The sequence below is a fragment of the Fusarium falciforme genome, chromosome 7 (genome assembly GCF_026873545.1).
Source record: "Fusarium falciforme chromosome 7, complete sequence".
Taxonomy (NCBI): Eukaryota; Fungi; Ascomycota; class Sordariomycetes; order Hypocreales; family Nectriaceae; genus Fusarium; species Fusarium falciforme.
In genome coordinates, this window is record NC_070550.1 from 2,794,414 (window position 1) to 2,811,846 (window position 17,433).

General features: G+C 51.3%; 6 protein-coding genes across 6 annotated transcripts; 3 read left to right on the forward strand and 3 right to left on the reverse strand.

The window, feature by feature from the left end:
* Positions 1 to 130: 130 nt before the first annotated feature.
* NCS54_00950900 (Hypothetical protein) lies at positions 131 to 988 on the reverse strand (the record flags this gene model as incomplete). Its single annotated transcript, XM_053154854.1, has 2 exons — positions 131 to 555; positions 610 to 988. 2 exons carry the CDS (start codon positions 986 to 988, stop codon positions 131 to 133), a joined length of 804 nt encoding a protein of 267 aa, XP_053010829.1.
* Positions 989 to 1,507: 519 nt separating this feature from the next.
* Positions 1,508 to 2,818, reverse strand: NCS54_00951000 (Hypothetical protein; the record flags this gene model as incomplete). Its single annotated transcript, XM_053154855.1, has 3 exons — positions 1,508 to 2,131; positions 2,183 to 2,284; positions 2,420 to 2,818. The coding sequence occupies 3 exons, from the start codon at positions 2,816 to 2,818 to the stop codon at positions 1,508 to 1,510; spliced, it is 1,125 nt and encodes a 374-aa protein (XP_053010830.1).
* A 2,131-nt stretch (positions 2,819 to 4,949) lies between these two features.
* Positions 4,950 to 6,011, forward strand: NCS54_00951100 (Hypothetical protein; the record flags this gene model as incomplete). Its single annotated transcript, XM_053154856.1, has 4 exons — positions 4,950 to 5,252; positions 5,302 to 5,422; positions 5,481 to 5,786; positions 5,836 to 6,011. The coding sequence occupies 4 exons, from the start codon at positions 4,950 to 4,952 to the stop codon at positions 6,009 to 6,011; spliced, it is 906 nt and encodes a 301-aa protein (XP_053010831.1).
* Positions 6,012 to 8,932: 2,921 nt separating this feature from the next.
* On the reverse strand, positions 8,933 to 10,822 carry NCS54_00951200 (Hypothetical protein; the record flags this gene model as incomplete). The annotated part of the gene is made up of 1 exon (XM_053154857.1): positions 8,933 to 10,822. The coding sequence occupies one exon, from the start codon at positions 10,820 to 10,822 to the stop codon at positions 8,933 to 8,935; it is 1,890 nt and encodes a 629-aa protein (XP_053010832.1).
* A 534-nt stretch (positions 10,823 to 11,356) lies between these two features.
* NCS54_00951300 (Beta-galactosidase) lies at positions 11,357 to 14,650 on the forward strand (the record flags this gene model as incomplete). Its single annotated transcript, XM_053154858.1, has 3 exons — positions 11,357 to 11,957; positions 12,029 to 13,427; positions 13,486 to 14,650. The coding sequence occupies 3 exons, from the start codon at positions 11,357 to 11,359 to the stop codon at positions 14,648 to 14,650; spliced, it is 3,165 nt and encodes a 1,054-aa protein (XP_053010833.1).
* Positions 14,651 to 15,344: 694 nt separating this feature from the next.
* On the forward strand, positions 15,345 to 17,062 carry NCS54_00951400 (Zn(2)-C6 fungal-type domain-containing protein; the record flags this gene model as incomplete). The annotated part of the gene is made up of 3 exons (XM_053154859.1): positions 15,345 to 15,376; positions 15,439 to 16,034; positions 16,101 to 17,062. 3 exons carry the CDS (start codon positions 15,345 to 15,347, stop codon positions 17,060 to 17,062), a joined length of 1,590 nt encoding a protein of 529 aa, XP_053010834.1.
* Between the last annotated feature and the right edge of the window lie 371 nt (positions 17,063 to 17,433).

The window sequence follows — 17,433 nt, forward strand, 5'->3', positions numbered from 1 at the left end:
CAGTGAGAAATCCTTATTTACTCATAAATGTTTCTGGTTGGAGAATGTACGGTTCGTCCGCATTCCTCGTCTACACAGCCGCGCCAAAAACATTGTGATGTCTCCGTACAGATATGGGATACGAAATGTTTCAAGCGAAATGTGTCTTTGGCCTGGGCTGAGGCTCCCCATCCAAGATTGTGTCAACTTTTTCGTTGTAAAAACAGACCAAACCTGCAATGGCTGCGCTTTCATGGGTTGGAAGCTTGTAGTACCAAGCAAGATTATTCATCTCTTGACCATCGACCACCACGTGATAGTACTCGGCTTCGCCCTTATACGGGCACTTAGTTCTGAGATCGCTCTTGCGAAGGACGGTCTGGTCGATTGCGCCGAGAGGGAGGTAGTACCGAGTCGGCAGTCCCGTTTCGAAGAGGTGCATGGATGATGACGCCTTGGCAACGGTCTTGCCATTGACTTGAACTTCGATAGGGCGCTGCGACGGGAGTATGTCGACTCGTTTAAATGGATCTTTCGGATGAACGTAAATAGGCGCGTCTTCCTCCAGCCATTGGTCTGAACGAATGTCAGTCCTTGCATGTCAAATCTAGCCTCGTTCAACGTTCATACCAACACTACCAAATTCGATCCTTAGCAAGCCGGCCAACGCGCCAAGCTTCTTGTCGTTGTCGAATCGAAGAACGTTATCAATCTTGACCTCCTCAAGGCCGTCGTGGGCGCTAACAATCAGCTCAGCCAATGAGGCAAGCCCTTTACCTTCAACGCGGATCTCTTCTTTATCGCTGAGCTTGGAGTTGATAAGATCTTTCTGGGGAATGTAGATCGCAGGATAAAAGTCATGCTCCCAGACATAAACGCCCTTGGTGGTATCGGTAATGACGGTGTGGTTGTGGATGGCACGCACTCTTCGGGCCGCTTCGAGGGTCCTCTTCGGGCCGTGCTCGACCAAACGTCGGCCAAGCTCGATTATTCCTTGCTTACGCTGCATTGTGAGACTGTGTACTTGTTTGTATGAAAGCGAGCCGTCTTGGAGTTGGCAGATCTTCAAGAGTCAGCGATGGTGATGCTCGTTGATATGCTTTTGTACCCCGCTCCAAGTGACGTGTGCGATTCACCATCCAGCCTTGCGTTTGTAATCATTGCTTTATAATCATTCTCGACATCTCAGGTCTCATTCTGAGCGATTCACACGGGGCACAGCCATCGCTTTGGAATCATATCAGACTTGCAGTTACCACGCCGGCTCGGCCGGCTCAGGGTGCCAGTTAGCGGACCAAGTATTGCAATCTTGTTCTTCATTTCATTGTTTTCAATTAAGACTTCTGCGTTGCTTAGGTGTCTGACTTTGTGATCAGATCGCCCTTCAGCGTGGTTGGGTTTCCTCGCCGTAGCAGCCCCGGCTGCTAGGACATTGCTTTCAAGTTTTCTCTCCTCTGCATTCTCTGCAAATGATTGCATGGCTTCCCAAGTATGCCTCACGAGGGAGGGTTGATCGAAGGCTCGTTCCTCACTTCAGAAGGTCTTTGGTCGCCGTGAGCAACGAGATGCCACTTTCCGCGAGCCTTTCCGTCAGAGAAGCCAGGCCGTGAGGTCCCGACTTCATCAGCCGTTCAATTGTGCGGTAATATTCAAACTCCAACGCAAGATGGGATTGGCGTGCCTCCAATCGACTGACTTTCGCTTGGACTTTTTCCAACTTGTCCTGCCGTTTGTCTCCCTGTTGAGTGGCGAAAGTCAAAGCCTTGTCCATGTCGTGAAGTTCGGCCTCAGCTCGAGCGATTCCCTCGTCGCACCCACGCAACCCCATGTCGTGCTGTTCCGATGCCTGGGAAACGAGGAGCGGGTCCGAAGCCATCTCTCCCTGATATTGTTCGAAGAATGCCTTTGCATTCTCAATCGCCCCCTTGGCATCAATCTTCTGATCGCGAGCCCGTCGAAGTTCCTCGAGCTTTCCCGGGGTAGGCACCTTGCGTAGCGACGTCTCCCGTTGTTTCACCAATGATCGTGCCTTGTCCAACTTGCGCATGGATTCGTTCAGATAGGTTTGCGACTCGACTTTCAGATTCTCGACGGTACCGATCATGTCTGACATGGGCGATGGGGTCAGCGCCTCGCCCTGGACGCGTTCAAGCTGCCTTATGTTAGCTGTCGACACCATCACTAAGAACCAAACCCTGCTCACCGAATCAATAATGCCTTCAGCCGGTGTCACTCTCTTGGCAGGGCTGCCAAGGGCCAGCCCTCCGGGATTGCCTGGCCCATCTCTTCGAGCGCTCTTATGGGTCTAAGAATCGTCGGATGATTCATAGGTGTGTTTCCGATTTCCAGCAGTCACCGGCGAGGTGAAAGCGGTAGGACCAGATATCTTCTGCACTTCACCTTGTTTTTTGTTGTTCTCTCTAGTCGTCCGATCCCTCACCTTAGCGCCGAAGTGTCTCTTTGCCTCGAGGACGTCAAACAGGCTGAGTTCTGGGTTGCTCTGGAGACACAGACGAGCCCGCTCACGAGCCTGTTCTCCCAGAAATTCGATGAGGTTGTGTATTTCAACATGTCGGTCGGCTTCAGTTGACTCTTTTACCAGAAGGTCTATGGTCTGGGCAAGCTCCTCAACCGTTGTAGCATCCCAGACCTTGGGAGAGAAACCAGTTGCCAACTGCCATGGCCATTGCTGTGTAGTATTGAAAATCTGTCGGGCAGCTCCACTGAGTCGTTTTTCGTGAAACGGTTTGGCCCAGAATTTGCCAAGACACTCTGAAATCTCCCGGTCGGAGAGTAAAGTCTCGTCACTGGGCGGTGCGGCGGCGTCGGCGGTACTCATATCGACGGTCGAAAGGGTGAAATGGCCCCGAGAAGGCGGAGATTTGCGAATTCTTGGAGGTATTGGTAGATTTATCAAGGCTCTCGGTTTAACAAGACCAAGATCAAGATGTGTTGATGTTTGTTTGTCGGTGTTAGGTTTTATGTGCCTGGTGTGTGAGGCAAACGGCAGTGAATGAACACGTCACGTGAGCAGCGCAGCGTCATACGCAAGAGCTCAATTTTCAAAAAGAAGGGGTGGAAGAGAAGCGAAGGAGTTGCAACCGCCATGGCACGAAAAGCGCCGTAAAGCAATAAAGCATGCCATGGTTTGGTGTGCTCTCAATGGATTTTGGCCCAGACAAGGCATATCACTTGGGGGGCTTGAATGTTGGAAACCCCGAATGTCAGTTAGCCATATTTCATGTAGAAAAACAAGTCGATCAATTACAAAACTTACAGGCGAGGTCCTTCGATGCTCGTGAGGTAAGTCGATGAACCTGGGATCGACGGCAGAAAAGAAAAATAATACAGGCGACGAATCCTCGAAACAAAGGACCCGGAAAAAGAGAACAATCAAAACATAGATCAGTTCCAGGGCCCAAAACGATTTACGGACATCCGAAGATGTCAACTGGGGTGCAATTCGGTCTGTTTGCGGCAAGGTAAGTCAAGTTAACTCGTCTGTTCCATAAGCAACCTACCATGTGAACTAGAGTGGATTGCAGCATATTCCAACCTGAAGCACAAAAAGAGGCAGTTTTTTTTTCATTGACTTCCCTCTCAGTGTACTTTTTTCTTGCTTTCCCTGGCATATTTCGAGGCGAAGCTGTGAACAATGAAATTTGGGGTGTGGGTGATCTTAGTCGTGATTGGCCGAGCAACTATCTCATCTTCTTGACAATCACACTCTCCAAACAATGGACGGCGTCAATTCACCGCTCTTCTAAGGTTGAGAAAGAGATCTATGTTTGCTAAGAGCATAAGCCGGAAGAAGTAAAAATACCAATAGGGATCAATGTATCCGTTGAGCTCCAGTTTTCTGAAGCCAACGACAGTTAGCTGCAGGGGGCTGATGACCAGGAACAAAAAGATAAGTAATGTCCAGTTGCTTTAACTTGCAAAAAACATACAACAGCGGGGATTCGCTGGTCGTCACCGACCCAACTACTAATCCGCCCCTTGCAGGCTTGACTATGGGAGAGCGGACGGGATCCCGTATTTTCCGGCAGGTATGGTCGTATGTGACAGACGGTGACGATAGCGAGGCTCATGGATGGCTCAGGGGGGATCAGCACTGTGATAGGCTTTGAAGGGGTCTAACGGTACGTCGTCTCTCCCCAGATCCAGAGCTACTGGGCGTGCAGTGTGGGTTGGTTGCGATTCACCTCTCTCCAGCATCGTCGGTTCTTCGCCCCGAATCTGCATGCCCTGAAAATTACTTCATCATTTTCTATTCTGTCAGTAGTTCTATAACCGCTTTTGTGTGTTGAATTGGTCGTTCAGAAGGCAATCATACCTCCTGCAGCGAGTAGCTGATTGCTGTCGTTGAGGCCGGAGCACCTACCCGGAACCCCCAGATCATGAATGTGGAGTAGATGTAACAAAGCACCAAAACCTGCACGGCATCCCCTCACAGATACCGAGACAGTACTCCGCATGCTCCCCCGCATGCCTGATCACCACTTGCAGCAATGACCCCGATGTTCCCCAAGTGGCTTCGAAGGCCATGGTCTGGAGGCGTTCGACAATTCCTGGTGTGCCACCCATTTGCGGAGCCGCACAAGCACGTTTTCTCGGCGCAGGCCAAGCACACGCGTCAGAGGCAAGGCTGGGTCCGTATTTGGGCACTAGCCTAGAATCGCCCGCACTAGGGGCAAGGGAGAAGCGCCAAGGTGCTGATAACAGCTAGCATTACCGCCGATAGGCAATATTTTCCGCCTCCTCCCGTGCGCCGAGTTTGAGTAGCGCACGCTGGCTTGTGGAAAACTTGGCAGCGAGGTGCGGTGTTTTCTCGACATTGCTCGGCATGTTGGGAGGAGCTCGGAGTCTTGGCGGAGTGTCAGGGCTTTGAAGTCTTGGCTTTGAAGAGATAAAGGCACAGACATGGTCAACTTTCAAACACGGCATCACCACACTAATTATCGAATACCATGGCCAACTCTACTGTCGACGTCCCGAACTTTGCGGCGTACACGCCCGCCGAAACGGCTGAGCTTATCTGTCGTGCTGGCGTCAAGAAGGGAAACACACGTCCCGATAAGGTGTTTCTATCTGCCATTTTTGGTGGTTGCATTCTGAGCTTTGGTTGCGCTGTCTCATTGACTGCTGTGACGGCACCATGGTACCAGGAGAATGCGCCTGGTCTGATGAAGCTTGCTGGCGCCATTGTGTTTCCGATTGGCCTAGTGACAATCTTCCTGGCAGGAGCTGAGCTATTCACTTCGACGAATATGGTGAGTGGCTTGTTTCAGCTATCGAAACAGCTGCTAACTATGTAACTAGTTTACAATGGTGGCGGTTCTCAATAGAAGACTATCTGTCTGGAAGATGCTACTGCACTGGTTTCTGTGTTTCTTTGGAAACCTGCTGGGATCCCTCTTTGTTATGGCCCTAATTGTTGGCTGTATGTTGCCCCAATTGAGGCTATGACCATGAACTGGCACTGACAACTTGGCCTACAGACGGAGGCATCTTCGACGCTGATCCCTATAAGGAGGAGATACAGACATATACTACCAAGAAGCAGCTTGCTCCTGCAGCATACCAGATCTTCATTCGTGGCATTGGATGTAACTGGCTTGTTTGCGTTGCCTGCTTCTTCGGAACACAAGCCAAGAGTCTCGGCTCCAAAGTGATTGGCATGTGGCCACCAATTTTCGCGTTTGTTGCCCTTGGGTTCGATCACGTTATCGCCAACATGTTTATCATTCCTATGGGCATTTGGCTCGGTACGCCTGACTTGACCGTTGGGCTATACATCTGGAAGGGTGAGTGAATCTGTGTTCTCGATTGTGGCCAAGACTGATAATTTCTCAGGGATGATTCCAGCCCTCTTCGGCAACATTCTCGGCGGTAGCCTTTGTTGCGGTGTGTACTTTTGGTGGATCTTCTTGGCCTCGGAGGGTCCTGTGGATAATGACGGATCTGGAGTGGGTGTTTTGGATGGCCGAGGGAAAGCGACTGCTTCGGATGAGGAGAGCAGGATAGAATAGAGGGGACATAAGGAATTGGTATAGAAAAAAGCATGATAGAATAGAGTATAGAGTAGGCGTCTAATGTGGTAATATCATTTTTCTTCCATTTCATTCCCGCCCTTGAGACTAACTTGCGTTCAAACCTGTGGAGGTAATTGGAGTCCATTCGATCGGTAAAACCCAGCCTAGAAGAATCAGGTAAAACCTCCCCCCAATGCCTTGGGAAAATAAGGAGGGCAGACCCTCAGAGTCAGTGAGTCACCACATGCTCCATCTGATAACCCCCAACGGATCAGGAAGAGAAAATCGGTTCAACGGCAATTTTTTTCATTCTCCAATTTCCCGCCCCGCTCTAGTGGGGGAAGGTTAAAGCTTATCCGGTAAGCTTAAGCGCGGCCTGCGGGGAGTCAGATCCAGAGGGGACATCTAGATGCGTCGATTCCAAGCTCCTCATTTTGTTTTCGGGGTTGTTAATGGCTTTGGAGATACCTTGAAGCCTGCAGATACCTATGCATGTTGATATTAGAGAGCAATCGCTCAACCTATGAGTCCTTGAAGGCGATTATGATACCCTTCAGAAATCAGAACAAAAGTCTGGACCATTTCGGCTGCTATTCCTTTTCTGTTTAACTTTTCAATCCCCGATGATCATCAGGCAAGAAGAAAAGCCTCATGAAAGATAAGAACCAAGCTGGTTCCCGTCAAAACAGAAGCTACCGAGCACGCAGCCCACCCCGAAGTCCGAATGCCGAGAGAGAACTCCAAACTTGGCATGCGGGGGCTTCTCCGCCCTCCTTTTCCTCCTTCGGCTTTCCATCCGGGGTTGGCTCCGCAAAGGGTTCTAGAAACCGGGCGGGGATGGGAGACATGGGGATACTAAAAGCAGTCAAGGTCTCCGCGGAGGTTCTTATCATGGTCTTGGGCGTTGCTGGCGTTTCCAAAGAATGGAGAGCGTTTCGGTAGAGATTACCGATGTGCCGTCTCCAACTTTTCCCCAGCGGGGGAGAGTGGGGACGGACAGAACTCCGTTGTGCCGATGATAACAGCGATACTCATACTCACCAGTCATATCGTCACCATTGATCAGCCCGTGGACGACTCAGACTCTCTAACGAGTCTACATCTTTTTAAAAACATGATTCTCTTCTTAGATGGTAAAGGTGGAGCAGCTTGTGCACTGCTTGTCACTTCACAGACAAGTGTGATTTCTGCTCCCTCCCAATCTGTATTGGTCCCTGCATGCTTGAGGGCGACACGGGAAGCGTGGGCTGATTTGCAGCATTGATAGACTCATTTCTGACCTAGTCTTCACTGTCCTTGTCGTCTTCGTTCCCGTACACTTCCGCATATATTACAGCGGAAGCCCGAGTCCCTAGTGCGGCCGAGGAGCCCTGGCTCCGCTTTGACCTCGGTTGCTTCCGCAGCTGATCCCTCAAAGGGAACGACTGCTCCCGGGCATAATCCTGGGCGTTTCTGATCTGCCTGCGACCTTTCTTGAAAAACTGGTATACTTCTTTTAGATTTGTTTGTGTCAAACGGTGCTGATGGTACTCCGCTGCCCCATCCTCTCCCGTTGGTAGTGCATGATGGGCGAAAAAGTTGACATTCTCCCCGTTTGGAGTAAATGTTAGTACGGCAGAGTGACCCAGAGTTTCCGGCTCGCAGAGATACTCCCGCGCCTGATTCCTTCCGTAAACCATAGCTGCGCCGTCGTAACCGCTTTTGTCGCCTCAACCATATCCCCAGATCGGGATTTCCATTCTCCAGCAAAATGCGGTAAAGTTGTAGATGTCAACTCATCCTTAAAAAGAACAGCACCCTGAATTTCGGAAAGCTCAACAGGAAGGAACTCTTATCTCGTGAGGCCCTGGACGAAGTCAGGCTGAGGCGCAGATAAGCCATTGTTGAAGCCATGGTCTTTTGGCAGGGCAGAAAACACCCGGTTCATGTCAATATTGTATCTGCCGTCGTAATCTTGAAAGAGTGGCAGCATTCGTTGCACGACGGCCGCTTTATTTCTGGCTACGTCGATCTTCTCGCAGTATAGCTTGTACTCCGGCTCAGTTGGTGATGCAGTCTCGCGGCTTCTATTAAGGGGCTTGAGGGTCTCTATGGCGCTTGTACATGGCATCGACCTCAGAGGATCAAGTATCCCATTGGCTATAGCTTGCCCCTGGAAGTCACTAGTGGCCATGGATTTTGTCTTGTCCGATTTTGTCGTCTTTGTAGTGCTGCTTGATGCCGTTCTGGACCTCCCGGGCCTGGTAGCTCTGGTCATGTTGTTGAGCAAGCGCAAGTTTTCCTTCATGAGGCGTAACGACTTTAGCGCTTGTGGAACCTGTGTTGACCTCTGGTAATGAACCTCGATGGCTATGTTGTCGATTCCAGGCGTCTTGAGACAAGGTCGTTTCAACAGCAACTCTGTCGTAGCTTCGGGCGATGGGCGCTTCTTATGTGGAAGTTGCAGGTGGTTGGCCATAACGGAGAGAGCAAGGCCGAAAGAGTGAAGTTGGCTAGGGGTACCTCGCTGACTAGGTCATGTCAAGAGTTAAGTAGCGGTTAGCAAATATTTAGATGTAGGAAGCTGATTATACTTTAGAAAAGGTGAGCTCGGCATTGAGCGGTCTGCGTTAATATAAGTAATGGGTTTCATGTCTTTGTTAAGAACTGGGTTCTTTGTTCTCTAGTTAGAGGCGTCGTCAAGTTTGCACCTCGATGACCCAGCCCAGTGCGTGGTCAAGTGGCCACCTGCCGCCGTCGTCGCCACCATTGCCTACCATCCTAGCTCAATGCCACAGGCCTCTATGGTTGTTTCTTAGCGCAGAATAGGAATCACTCTTACTAAGGAGCATCTACATCAAGTGGTATTGGACAGGAACGAGACGGGTAGAGCCAAAAAAGACTCCTTGGCTTGTGCTATTCAACTACCTCAATGGAGACTAAGTACCATTTGCAGGCTGGTGATAAGTCTTGCCATCCACCTTTGTCGTCAACGTCCCGTTCGCATTGAAGATGTTGATCAGCACATCAATCGACAGCTGAAATCCACCGGGGCTAGTCTCCTTTGTGTTCACAACTCCGCCGACTGTCTGGACGAGATCCGATCGCCAGTCGACCAAGGTCAATGTCGCTGACCCTGCAGTAGTCTTGACGCTCTCTGTGCCGTTAAGCACAAACTTTCCATCGTCAGAAAACTTGACGTATTCCACGCTAACACTACTGAGAGATCCAGAAGAATTATCCTGGAGCTGGACCTTGGCATATCCACTGTGCTTTCCTCGGAGGGTGTAGTTGCCGGCTGGAGGCTGAGGACGAGCCAAGTCTGTGCTGCCGGGAGTATACCGAATCCCCCAAGGTACAATATCCGATGCCATATTAACCTTGACGGGCGCGTACGGCTTGCGGCTTGTGAGGGTTGCCACAACCACACGCTGAGCTCTGCCCCCAGGTTCCTTTGACGGATAGCACGGAAGAGGGTTCTGACCTCCACACGCCGGGGAAAGTGTAATCTCATCCCACCAGACTACCTGGGTGCCATCAGGAGACCACCGAGGATCAGCTCTGGCGTTCCATTCGGGATCGTTGTAATCACCACTGCCAGCCACCCCGGATCCTTGGTCATTGAGCCTCTGTCCGTAGTAGTTTCCCCGATCGCCATACTTGTCGAGTAAGTATGGCCGAAAGAATCGTCTTCGGCCGTTGTTGCGGGTGGCAGATGTTACTGACGTGCTGACCAAGTCTGTGATTGGGGGGATATGGCGCATAGCAGAGAGCCACATCTGTCGATCAGTGCCGCGGGTATCAATCGCGACAAACCATTTACTGTCGGAAGAAAAGTCCAGAGGGTCGATATATTCAGGGTGACTGGTTAGTCGACGGACTGCTCCAGTGGTCAGGTCAACAGCAAAGGCATCAATGTTTGACGACTCGGCAGGATAGCCCACGTAGGTCACCTCTTTTCCATCACCAGTGAAGCCTCTAAGCTCTCCCATTGTAATAGCCCCGGGGTTTATAACCAACTCATCGCCTTTGACCTCGACCGGCTGCGGGCCATTTGGGTCAAAGAGTAGAGTGACGTTGAGGAGGTCATACCGAGGACCCAGTGGGAGGCCAGTTTTGGGAGACGGGTTGAAGCTGAGCTTGGAGAAGTAGGCATTCTGTCCCAGCTTGCCGTCGACTTGCGTGAAAGAATTGAAGCCCAAATGCACGTTATCAGGGTGAAGACGAAGCTCTCTGATGTCACCACCAGGACCTGAACCGTCGGTATTTGTGTTCCAGCGAATAGAATACCACTTTGCGACTTGGGGTGTGCAACGGGAATCAACTAGATCATATTTGCCGCAGTCGAGAATGGAGGAGCCGCCAAGTGCGCGTTTCCCATCACGGAATGCCTGAGGATATTCAAGCTCTTCCGTCTTCTCTCGGTAGACGCCACAACTCAGACATTTCCAAGGATCCCCGTTGGGAAATTTGGTTCCGTCGGTCTTGACGGCTATGAGCTGGGTGCCGGCATAGATGCTGGCCTTGTCAGGTGCCGCAGGCGCGCCGACAAAAGTGACTTGAACGAGAATGTGTTTTCCGTCAGGCAAGAAGCTACCAGACCCGAGATGCAGTGTCTTCCCGGTGCAGCCTGTTCCCTTGGGATTGACGGTCAAGTTACAGTCTCCCAGGCCAGCGTCATCCGCTATGGCTGGCGGCAGAGGCAGGGTCTGAAGCTTGATGGGTTCAGGGCTTGGAGGAGCAGGAACTGCCTTTTCTGCAGCTTGTTGAGGGAGAGAAGAAACTCCTTGGGCGAGGAGAAGAAGAAGAGTTGGCAGATAGGACTGCATTTTTGCTGAGTTGGGAGAGGGTTGCCTTGATACAGACGAGGCATCAGGATGGTGGAAGGCATCGGCCTTTTATGTTGAACATGATGGGGAATGTCCGAGGGTGTTCAATACAGTCTATACCGTTGCGGTAGTCTAGATCACGATGTATGGAAAATATCAGATGGTCTTTTGTTGCCATTAGTTCGTGACCCATGCAGTTCCCCGCGTTTTTCGATTTCCGCTCTGTTTTCCGCCTCTCCTCCATCATTTACCCCGGGTCCCCCGGATCGACCGCTCAGCTGGGTAGCTATCCTGGCTAAATGGCTGTGGATAATGTCGGGTTCAGCTGCGGGGGATTCTCCAACTAATGCATGCACTACAAGGTGATCCCCGATGAGTTTCCCGACGGCAACAGTTGTGATTCACCACGTCATCTGATCACCACATGTTTATAGCACCTACAAAGATGTATTTACGTGTCCTTTGAAGGTCTGCAGTACCAACCTCTCTTCTGCTTAACCTCAAAGGGCAGAACCTTGATCTAGAACACTCAACATGGCTACTACTCGTGGCATTCCACTTGAACAACACCCCGGGAGAAACGACTGGGAGAACGAGGCTGTTTTTCGTCGCAATTGCCTCCCACCGCGATCTTACTTCATTCCAGCTACTGCACTTGTCCTAAATGGCGAATGGGACTTTCACTACGCGCCGACGCCATGGGACGCTCCGGACAATCTGCAAGGCGAGCCTCTAGGCGTGCCAGAGGCTTCGTGGAGCTCGATTGAAGTCCCCGGCCATTGGCAGCTCCAGGGCTTTGGGCATCCTCACTATACGAATGTGCAACTGCCTATTCCCGTGTGTCCTCCGTACGTACCAACCGAGAACCCGACCGGCACGTATCGAAGACGATTCCGTGTCCCAGTGGATTGGGATAAGAGCTCACTTCTCTGTCTGCGCTTCGACGGGGTAGACTCTGCCTACCATTTGCGTGTCAACGGCGTGTTAGTCGGGTATGCCCAAGGCTCCCGCAACGCCTCCGAGTTTAATATCACCGAGTACATCGATTGGGAACGTGACAATGAGGTTTCTGTCACTGTTTACCAGTGGTCTGATGCTACGTACATTGAGGACCAGGACCAATGGTGGCTTTCAGGCATGTAATCCCTCATTGGCATGCCCTTTGATGATTGTTCGAAACTGATGGCTAACGTAATTGACACTCAGGCATCTTCCGAGATGTGCACTTGATTGCATTCCCTTACGATTCCTACATCCGAGACTGGTTCATCCGCACCGACCTGGACAATGCCTTCGATAATGGCACGTTGAAGGCTGAAATTGAACTATCCAAGCCCGCTAGTGGCTTTGTGAGACTCTCTATCAAAGGACTGAGCCACGACAAGGGAACCATCATTGCTGAGACCGAGTCGATCCTCGATCCCGAATCCACGAAACTGAGCATTGAGCTCCATGTCTCAAGCCCGAAGAAATGGACCGCCGAAACGCCAAACCTTTACCACGTTGAGATTGCGCTGGGACGTGGCGAGACCTTTTACACTGTTCATCAGAACATCGGCTTTCGCAAGGTCGAGCTTCTGAATGGACTCATCTGCGTCAATGGCAAGCCGATACGGTTCAGAGGAGTCAACAGACACGATCATCACCCTCATCGCGGCCGTGCGGTACCTTTGGAGTTTATACGCCGAGATCTCATTCTCATGAAGCAGCACAACATCAATGCTATCCGTTGTAGCCACTACCCTCCCGACCCTAGGTTCTTTCAGCTCGCTGATGAACTTGGCTTTTGGGTCATTGACGAGGCGGATCTTGAGTGCCATGGCTTTCTGCGGAGCGTCTCCCGAGCTCTCAACTTGTCAAAAAGTATGACGTATGGCGAGAAGAGAGATCTTGTGTTTGGACGATCGGCAGAGTACATCTCCAACAACCCTTCTTGGAGGGCTGCCTATTTGGACCGTGCCGAGTCCATGTTTCATCGAGACAAGAATCACACTTCTGTTGTCATCTGGTCACTAGGCAATGAGTCATTTTACGGACAGAACCACGACAGCATGTACGCTTTTCTCAGGGAGAGCGACCCAAGCAGGCTCCTTCACTACGAGGGTGACGTGGATGCGAAGCATGCTGACATGTATTCTCGCATGTACTTGACTATGGATGAGCTCGAATCTCATGCCGAGACTCTCGGCGTTGGGCCAGATGGTACCTTTGGCAAGCCCATCATTCTCTGCGAATACGGCCATGCTATGGGCAACGGGCCTGGTGGGCTCGAAGACTATGAAGAGCGCTTCCGAAAATACCCCAGGCTTCAAGGTGGCTTTATCTGGGAGTGGGCTAACCATGGTTTGTGGAAGCAGGAAGGCGACAAAGGTTTCTACGCTTTCGGTGGTGACTTTGGCGAGTTCCCCCACGACGGAACATTTGCCATGGGCGGTCTATGCAATAGCGCTCACGATCCGACGCCAGGGCTACTTGAGTACAAGTCAGTCATTCAGCCAGTGCGGGCAGAATTCGTCGATGGCGAGCTGCTTGTTTACAACATGCACGACTTTGTTGGCCTGGAGCACCTGGCAGCAACTTTCAAGGTGGAGGAACTCGGTAACGAGTAAGCTTACTTCTAAGTGTGGAAGTTATACCTTGTAATACTGACATGGGTGATGTAGATCCTCGATTCTTGCAGCTGGGAAGTTCGATCTGCCCCTTATCGACGCCGGCTCGACTGCCAGGATTTCACTGCCCAAGGGGATCGCAAGCCTCGAGAGCGAGCATGAAGTACTTCTTACGGTCCGGTTTTATTTTTCGTTTGATACTGCTTGGGCCCTATCTGGCCATGACGTTGCCTGGGCTCAGTTCACTCTGTCCGAAGCAACGCGTACTCCTTCGCCCTTGCAAGATGCCAGCCTCTCAAACCCGGGCTGCGGTCTCTCGACCACTTCAGTTGGAACCACGCTCAAGGTCAATGGGCCAGACTGGGAGTTTGAGTTTGACAAGACAAGAGGATACCTCAAGGCTTGGAAATGCTCAGGAGTGTCTCTCCTGGAACAAGACCCCCTCACAAAGGTTGCCATGATCCCGTCCATTTGGCGCCCACCCACCAACAACGACGTCCCCTCTGCAGCACCGGAGTGGGAGAGATACGGGGTTGAAGTCATGACTAGTCAGAAGAGATCTTTCGTCTTCAAAAGCGACGAATCTGGGGTGGTTATTGAAGCCGAGACGTATCTTTCTCCCGCCGTCCTGGACTGGGGTCTGATCTGCCGAACTGTGTACAAGATATCGCCTTCAGGATCTCTCGAAATCCGCGTCAACCTTCTTCCTCGCGGATACAACCCACCGAACGTTCCCCGCATTGGACTGGACCTCCGCATGAACCGCGCTTTGGACGGGGTACGATGGCTTGGTCTCGGACCTGGCGAGTCCTACCCCGACAAGCGCAACTCTCAAAAACGCGGCATTTGGAACGCAACATCCGTATCGGATCTTCAAGTTCCCTACGATCTACCTCAAGAGAACGGTAATCGGATGGAAACCCGCTGGCTAACTCTGTCGAACGCGTATGGTCTTGGCATTCGGGCGACCAGCATCCAGGGCGGAGAGCATGACAAGTTCAACTGGACTGCGACTCGACATTCGGCAAAGACTGTCCAAGCAGCGAGGCACCCTTGCGACTTGGTGGAAGAGGACGCAACTATATTACGTCTCGATGCTGAAGTTGCTGGTGTGGGTACAGGGGCGTGCGGTCCTGGAGTTGCAGAGCATCATCTTGTTGGTCTGCGGGAGACGGAGTTTGGGTTCAAGCTCGAGGCATTGCCTCATGGTTCCCTCTGAGTTAATTGCACTGTAGTTAGAATTGACCCGTGTATGCGTTGCATCGCAAATGCCTTCCCTTCCCCTCACTATTTGCCACCAGGGAAGTTAGACAACTTTTTTTGCCTTTCATTCTTTCTGCTCTTTGCTTGCTTCCCAGTTGGTTCGGTGATAGTCTCCTTTTGATCGTGGCGTAACGAGAGTCTTGTCGTGCCTATGAGGGCATCGCCTAATGTCCGACGGCCTTTGAACAGCCCACTGCCTCCAATTTAAGATGCGCTCTGACCGATTGGATATCCATCTTTCTCATCGCTGTGTGAGAGAGACCGTCGGCCTGAGGATCACTAAACCCGCATCAAGCAGACAAGCGTCAGCCTCCTCGCACTAGCACAGAGGGGGTAGCCATACCAAGAGCCTAAGCGACCCAATAGTCAAGAGGAATGACGAGATGGATACAGGGATTTATCGTGATACGCGTAAAGGTACAACTGTTGAAGTATCCAATACACGTATTCGCTCTCCAAGGTCAAGAGATGCCCACGACTTGGATCAATTGTGTTGTAACTCTCCCGCTCTGTTACTCAACTTCTTTCTCTTAACTCAAAATAAAGCAACGCAGGAAACCTTCCAAGCCAAGCAGTTGCCAGTGTCGCATTACTTCTCCTGCCCAGAGGTGGATCATCTGCTTGATAGCCCAATTCTTTATCCCGATATCATGAGACCTCTATCTGCCTGCAAGGCCTGTCGGTGGGTAATTTCCAGAGTGTCCGTCGGAAAAACAGGCGCGTTATGCTAACACCAGTCACCAGGGACCGCCAGAAGAAGTGCATTCGGCCGCGCCGTGGGACGACTTGCGTCTTCTGCACAAAGCGTGGTCTCCAATGTGATGTTGTGCCAGACCAAAAGCCCGCTTTGCCACAAGGCTATGCTCCTCTAGCTGACCCGAAAGGAGTGGCGCTCCACGCTTCGTCTGCGGCAATCCCTGACCGCGCCTTGTCGAGGGAGCTCATTGATCTCTTTTTCGTTCATGTCCACTTTGCCTTTCCAACCATGTTCCACATGCCCTCCTTCAAAGCGGCTTTTCATAGTGGCACCATTCCCAGAGTCTTGTTCTTTGCCGTCATCGGCCTGTCGGCTCGGTTCTCCGGTCATCAGAGCCTCAGCCATATCAACCCCTGGGACAGGGGCCGCCCGTACGCTCAAGAAGCGGAAAAGTTGCTCGACTTGCATGACACTTCGATAGTAACTATACAGGCCTGCATGCTCCTTGCTGCAAACTTTATTGCGGATGGTGAGGCTATGACAGAATGTGTTTACCTCACCATTGCCTCCCGCATGGCCATGTTGCTGGACCTTCCCAACATCAAAGTCAAGACTCGCGTCGAGCAAGAGATCAACCGTCGAGGTATGAAACTTTCACTTTAAGAAAGATGCCGCGCTATAGGTTTAGAAATTCACTAACCCATGATAGTGTGGTGGTCACTAGTTACGACTGACACTTGGAATAGCTCATCTGTCTCTCTCCCCCGTGCTATTCAGATCCGCCATGACGTTCCTTTGCCAATAAGCGAGCAAGACTTTAGAAATCTTGACTTGAACGAGCCAGCTGAGCATGTCGCATCACCAGCCACGCCTTCTTCTCCAAACTCATGGCCGTCCCACTCGCTGCTCGCAAGATTCATCAGTCTCAATACCCTTCTCTACGAAGTGAATCAGCTGAATGCTAGAATCGCTACCGAGAAACTATCTAGAGCCCAGACTCATGAGGCCATTGGGGAACTAGCCGCAAACTTGGATACATGGCTGACTGGTTTGCCTCCTCAGTTGAGATACACGGAAGAAAACATGGCTTTCTGGGGCAGCCAAGGGTCTGGGCCTACATTTGTCAATATGCACATGAACTACCATCATATCGGACAGCTTCTCTTCTATTCTTCCCTGGGAGCGAGTCTAGAGGTTGCAGATGACAGTCCTGCTTACGAGCAGACTATCAACTTCGCGACAAAGTGCAAACAACACGCGGCTGACCTCTGCGATCTCATCTGGAAGGCCAAGCAGCGGCCCGAGACAGACATTATGCATTCGCTCGTCGGCCATGACCTCGTCACGTCCTCAACAGTACAGATCCACACACTGCTCTTTAGCCTTGGCGACGAAGAGATTGCAACGGCCAAGTCTAGACTCGAGAGGAACTTTGAGATGATTACTGATTTACACAAGTACTGGCCCATCGTCTCAGTGACGATCAGCAAGCTAGAAAAGTTTCACAATGCTTGCCTTCGGTACAAGGACGCTACCTTTCACCTTGACCGGTGGATGTTGCAGTTTATTCTGGAGTTTTCGCAACCCATTCAGGAGAGGAGCGAGGATGCTATCCATGGCGGAGATAATGTAGCGGTCTTTAACCAACTAAGAAACCTCATTGATGTTTAGGTAGAAGACAGTTTGTCTCCCAGTGCAGCAAGAGCATTCCCCTAAACAAAGGAATAAGAAAAAAGTAGTTTTCCGAGCTGAATTCACTTGAAATTCAAGAGGCCTTTGATACGCTCGCTTGTGGAGCACGCCTCCTCATTAGAAACAACGTGAATAGGAGTTCGGCCAGCTGCCCGAGTGTTTTTGAAGGCAAACTGGATAATACGGACTTTCCCCTGATCCCAATTCCCCGCCAATACATTTAACCAAAGACAGATTTGTTAAATCAGGTGAACTAGCCTCCAGGGTTCCTTCGTCCCGGTTGCGGGGTTGCGGCCGAGAGGCTCAACACTGCGTCGTCGGGAATCGAGGCGGGATTGCAAGGAACATGC